At 33.8% G+C, this 6,741-nt stretch overlaps 1 protein-coding gene across 9 annotated transcripts in view; it reads left to right on the top strand.

The window, feature by feature from the left end:
• Nucleotides 1-6,741, top strand: part of LOC106876006 (F-box/LRR-repeat protein fbxl-1) — a 336,358-nt gene that overhangs the window by 195,477 nt on the left and 134,140 nt on the right. For 3 of the 9 annotated variants that reach the window (XM_014924360.2, XM_014924359.2, XM_014924358.2), the window contains exon 2: nucleotides 5,425-5,466. The exons of the other annotated variants lie outside the window; for them this stretch is intronic. In XM_014924360.2, coding sequence (XP_014779846.1) covers nucleotides 5,425-5,466 — 42 coding nt within the window. The remainder of the gene's footprint in view (nucleotides 1-5,424; nucleotides 5,467-6,741) is intronic. 9 annotated transcript variants of the gene reach the window in all.

The following is a 6,741-nucleotide window of genomic DNA, read 5'->3' as shown; positions in this document are numbered from 1 at the left end:
ATATATATATATATATATATATATAAAGGAGACCACTAGGTGGACTGTTAATATGCTAGAAGAAGATCATATGTAATGCTTCTACTAAGACTGAATTGTTCTCAAAGAAAATTTAGCGAAGCAACAAAACGTATATGGGCAAGACAAGTGAAAATTACATAAATATATATATATATATGTTTATATGTATGTATATAGACATGCACACACGCACACACACACACACACACACACACACAGAGTTTTCTTCCTACTGCTGCTGATGTTGATGATGATGATGATGATGATGATAATGGTGATGATGATTTATTTTAAATAATTTAGATTTAGAACGTTTCCTTTTTTTTTTTTGCAGAATTTCTGTATTTTTATTCAATACTTTCAATCAAAATTCCTTTGAGATAAGAATTGTGAATTTCCATAATGAATTTAACAATAAGAGTTTTTGTTGTAACACTTAAAATGAAACTATAACCGAAGCTGTCATCATGAATGATGTATAGCTGGAGGACATTATTGATAATTTCATTGTGGTGTGTTGTAGAATATATATACATTTGTGCAATGAAACAATAGCAACGGCAATATTATTTGAGTTTCCAGATTTTATAAATAGATGATATTAATAGATTTGGAGGCGGAGGTTGAAAAACTGGAGAATATGAATAGTGAGAGAGGAAGGATGAGTTAGAGAGAGAGAGAGAGGGAGAGGGAGGGAGAGGGAAAGTGAGAGGAGAAAGATTAACAGAAAATGGAGGGGAATTTTTTTTGATACTGTTTAAAGAAATATATTTTCAGTTCATTTTTAGTCTTGCGATTTTGTTTTTTAGTTTATATTTGTCACATTAGTAAACAATAGGTGCAGGAGCATCTGTGTGGTAAGTAGCTTGCTTATGAAGTACATGGTTCTGAGTTCAGTCCCACTGTATGGCAACTTGGGCAAGTGTCTTCTACTATAGCATCAAGCCAACCAAAGCGTTGTGAGTGGATTTGGTAGGCGGAATCTGAAAGAAGCCCATCATATCATCATCATCATCATCGTTTAACGTCCGCTTTCCATGCTAGCATGAGTTGGATGATTTGACTGAGGACTGGTCTGGCAGTTTCTACAGCTGGATGCTCTTCCTAACACCAACCACTCCAAGAGTGTCTATTTTATTGTATCATCCTACCTACCACTCTTATACCTTTAGTTTCTTACTGATACATGTTTTATCAAACCTGATAGCCTACAAAAATATGATACTTTCTTGTGTGATTTAAAATCATATCAATGTTAGATAGCACAAAACATCTTTGTTTAGTTGCCTATTAATCCTTATCAAGTTGATCATTTATACAAAAAGTAAGGTAAGTCACATCTTCCTCAGAATGTAGAATTAATCTGCATCCTTCTCTTCCCCTTTCTAATAATTTGGTTCGGAGGAAGAAAAGCAACATTTATGACATTTTACAAAGCGTCCTTGACTAGTTGGATGAAGAGAAGCAGATATAACCAAACAGGGAATCTGGCTCAAATGCTTGCCAAAAGACTGAACTCCGTGAGAGACATCCAAAGGCCAGTTGGTGGTATTAGACTAGGTGAGAGATGCTCTTGAACAAGACATTATAATCTGTTAGAATTATGTATGAGCTAAGACAGTTGTATTGTGCAAAATGCCTTTTGGGACAGATATGTTTTAATCAGTGAGTGTTCCAGTCACATCATGTTTTAATTTATTGATTAAGAATGCTATTTGCAATTCACCCTCATTAACCTTTTCACAGTTTATGAGTACACGTTTCCTTATCAACAATGTCAACGAAAGGGAAAAAACAAACAAAGAAAAAAATCAAAAAGAACAAAAGTAATCATTTGCAAGCAACACATGCTATCAGTAAGACACCTATTTGGGAATTTAGAACTTTGATAGTGTCACACAATTCTTTATCTGTATCTTTTACAAAATAGTTAGTGCTTATGTAGGTTATTTACACTGGCATTTTCATCATGATCATGATCATGATCATGATCATCGCCATCATCATCATCACCATTGTCATAATTCTGACTGTTTTAATGCTCGTCTTTATCTTCATATTGGATTACTTTTTCTTACACTTGCACTAGTTTCAATCATTAGTTAACCCAGCACATCTTCTACTCTTAAACACACCAGGCTCTCTACTGTGAATTCACATGCCATGTGTGAAAATACTTTCAGTTGCCTCAAGCCATTAAAGCCATTGGCTCTGAGAACCACCCATCTATCACACTTAGATATTGTGCCTTAGAACTCATCTCTATACTCACCAAACTTTTTAATTTCTCACTTTGCATGAATATACCCTGACACATAGAAACATGCTACAGTGTGTTTGTTTCAAAGAAAGGCAATTCTCTGATCAATCCAATGATAGTCCTATTGCGTTCATTCCTTACATTGTCACAGTAATGGAGATGAAAAAACAATAATAATGTTTTCCAGCATCTTGAATTTCCTTCTTTTTGCAATGACCATTACTATGGCTTCAGTAGAGCCAGATTTACTGCATCTACCTTTATGTCATTCACCAGAGGAAAGGGCTTCCATCTTAGAGAAGTTTGGTAAAAGCAATGATGTTGCCTGAGACATCAACAAAACCTTCAGCCATGTCTGGTATGTTAGTCTCCATCCATCTCTTGAATCATTCTCTTCCCATCAGGTCATGCCATTGGGGCATGTGTTGATGGAGCACTTTCTGTCCTATTCACAACCAGCCCTGGTGTGCCTTAGGGTTCAGTTTTGTTCCTCACTCCCTTCCTTCTATACATCTATGACCTACTTGCCTTGTCTAACAATACCTACTCTTATGCAGATAATATGACTTTTCATTCCTCTCTAACCTTCTCCAACCACATATCATCCACATGCAACATAGACACCACATACCAAACCTGCACTGATTCCATGAATAGAAACTTTGAGAGCATCCTCTATTGGGGCCATGACAATTTTGATTCTTCTAACAACAAAAAAAAAACAAAAAAAAAATATCAAGAACTACTCATATCAAGAAAATACTATTGCACCACATCCTCCTAAACAGGAGTGGTACTGAATTATACCAATCGCTGTCTCTATGCTAGGAATCACTATGACTGAAGATCTTTCCTGGCAAAAACACTCCCTTAACATAGACTGGCTCTTTTCTTTAAGGCCAGAAAATATTTTATCTCCCAACAATTGTTGACACTCTACGAAAGTCAAAGGAGTCCTGCAGCAGAATATTGCTCCCACATCTGTTGCTACTTTGCACTGTGACTTCCTTGACTGCAACCAGAGAGGAGTCATTCAACTGTTTTCCTCCTCTTCTCAACAATGGCAACTCCTTTGCATTCAACTTCACACTGTACATTCTTCACCAATCTTTTCCAAATTTATCCCTTTTCACTCATCAGGCTCCTGACTGTGCATTCACATACCCCCAGTTGCTTCAAACCATAAGGCAGGCCATTGGCTCCAAGAACATCATCCCATTCATTGCACTCAGACATTATGCCCTAAAGCCATTTACATGGTGGAAAAGAATATAAAATGTTATTCAATAAAATAAATACTAGACTTGATAAGAATGACTAACAGATAACCATCGAATGCAGCCCCCTAGCACAGATGCAGTCCAGTGACAGATTCCAGGAGAATAACAGTAAAAAAGTATCCCAAAATATGTATACTAACAGTATCTATGGAAATTCCATGATTATTTTGAAAACTGTGATTATTAGAAGTTTGTAGAGAAATATAAAATATGTAATTTCTGTTAAAATTGTATCTATATTAAGTGTTTTATTCTTAAGATGGTGTAACGTCCAGATGAAGGTGCAATTTTGTGTGAAAACATCTTGGAATAATATGTTCTTTGTTATACACTTGTTACCTCTTTTATATTGAGAGTTGTTACCTATCATTTGTATCTTTACATGTGGAAGTGAATGTACTCTAGAAAGAGCTAAATACTATTGTTTGTGAGAAAATCGTAGTTCACTTCTCTTCACTTTCTGTTGGGACTACGTTGTTATAAGAATCCTATATGTTTACAGTGGGTGTTATATATAATTGAAGACATGATCTCTAACAAAATCAAAGATATCTATAATAGTAAACTTCAACTGGGGTCCATATAAGAGTTTGTTATTTATACAGTCCCAAATAACATCTAATTATAAAAATATATTAGGATTTTGTTTTTAACATGGGGTCCATTAGAGTAAAATAGGAACCAAAGGGGCTCATGAACAAAAAATGGTTGAGAACCACTAATCTATAATATTATTCTCCTGTCTTTCAATTGCATTGGTAACACTTTAATTACATTACATATAATTTTCATATTTAAAAAAAAAGTGCAAAGAGCAGGACTTGAATCCAGTAGTAAGTGTTCATGTGAATGAAGTACCCTATTTGTCCCACTGAGTTTTGGATCCTAAACAAATATACCATACATTTATTCCCAAGACTCACAAATAATATAAATGTTGCAATTATAATTGTCTATAATAGATAATGCTTTTTATTTATATTTCATAGTGTTTTCGTCAACTGGCTCATTAATAAATGTATTTATAACAAATAATGTATTTAATTTCAATTCATAGTTAAATATTACTTACATAGAATCAGAATTACTTATGTATTATCAAAATATTATGTATTACTGTGCAGGCTGTCTCACTATTATTGAATGGATTTTCTGGTCTTGTGTTTTGGGAATAAAATCTTTTAATTTCCCCTGACTTACCATTAATTGCTGTTAGGCTTCATTAGTAGGGAATGTGGTATTATGTTTTTTGTTACAAATCTAAGACATTGCAAGTGAAGGATGTTGATCATCTCACTCAAGTATTAGAAAAAAAGTATGGTTTTATATTATAAGAATATTTACATAATTTGAATTATACAATTTGCATATTTATATTTATTAAGTTTATTATTCAACAAGAAATCGTTTGATTTTGTGTTTGAGTTGTGTGTGTGTGTATGTGTGTGTGTGTGTGTGTGTGTGTGTGTGTGTGTGTGTGTGTGTGTTATTAATTTCTATAATTATAATGAATTTATTCCTCCTTTCATCTGGTATTTGTATATGCATACATATGCATATATGAACATGTGTATGTATATGATATGTTTCAGTGTGTGCATGTAGGTATGTATATGTGTGTGTGTGTTTGTGTTATGACACATGCATATATTTTGCACATAAATACACATGCACTCATAGGTTTGCAATGTGTGTATGTGTGTATATATATATATATATATGAGTATGTGTGTGTGCAGAAAAGTCATTTTTAGTTTATACTAACTACTACCTTATTTCAGTTGATATCGTAAGTGGTCACACATATGTAAGAATTTGTATAACTTAAACATTAATTCATATTGCAATTTGGAATATTTTCAGGGATGTACATCTCCCCTGGCATCCAACATCAATCTTGAATTTGTAAGAATTCTCTAATACTATTGTTACTATTTTGTTACACTAGTGACCAAATAGTATTGCTATTTAGATTGTTATGCTACTTTCAGTTTTCAAAGCAGCGAATACTCTATAAAAAAAAAATCTCAAAAAAAAAAAACACGCTGCAGTTTTGGAAAAATACTTCAGTTGTTTTCTTCTTTTTAAGCAGCAATATATATTTTGATAGTTCCACTTATTCAATCTGTTGAGCAAAACACAAAAAAACACTAAATTTTCAGTAAGTTATTGATTTACATTGATAGTATTCAGTTTGGCTGCATTCATAAGAAAGACACAAAAAGAGAAGAAGAAGAAGAAGAAGAAGAAAGAGAGAGAGAGAGAGAGAGAGAGAGAGAAGAGGAAAAAACACATGCTTTGTTAGTACTTTAACTTTCTTACGGCTTATATTGCAGAGACCACAAATTAACTTCCTGTTTAAGCAGTTAAGAGGTTTTATATGTGCAGTGAGCATGGTTTGGGTAGGCAAAGTATTATTACTGCTTTTAAGTCGATGTCTTGGCATAAAGATCATTTAATACAATGAGACTGAAACCCAGCCACTTTAGCTACTGAGTTTTTGACAGAAACAATAATCTGATTGGAACATCATGGCTTAATCTTTGTTGCTGCTGTATTATCCACATCTGATTTAAAACCTAGCACCTTCAAGACAACAAGACAGTCTCTTTGTGTTTGGTTGCCTAAATTTCATTTTTAATGGCTTAATCAGAGGAGAAAGTATTGTGCAGTGCCTCTGATCTTATTCAGGGCAGCTGTGACTGGTGGAAGGTAGAGAGGAAGTTAGCCTTAGATAATGCCCTGGCTTGAATGCTTCTGGCAGGGTGGGTTCCACTAAAGGTTTGCTTAATCTTGGTCAGTGGTTCTACATGGTTTCCATCTCTCAAATTCCACTGATAAAGACTTGGGCAAATTGAGGCTACAAATGAAGATATCTGTCCAAGATATTGCTCTGTGGAAGTAAAACCAAAACGATGTGGTTGCAAAACAAGCTTCTTAAGTCACACAGACATATCTGCGGCCATTGCTAGAATCAGCAGCCAAATATCCCTCAAATTGTATTCTACTATAGCAACAACACAATTTGGCATACTAAACTATTAAGCTGCATTCACTACTGAGCTATTGAGAATTCCATACTTGGATATGAATTGAATAATCTTATTCAGATTATATAAAATCAAATATATATATATATATATACACACACATTCATACACATATTTATACTTATATATA

This window comes from Octopus bimaculoides, chromosome 2, assembly GCF_001194135.2.
Source record: "Octopus bimaculoides isolate UCB-OBI-ISO-001 chromosome 2, ASM119413v2, whole genome shotgun sequence".
Lineage (NCBI taxonomy): Eukaryota > Metazoa > Mollusca > Cephalopoda > Octopoda > Octopodidae > Octopus > Octopus bimaculoides.
Note: the sequence above shows the minus strand (reverse complement) of the source record. Positions and strands in the feature narration are given on the sequence as shown.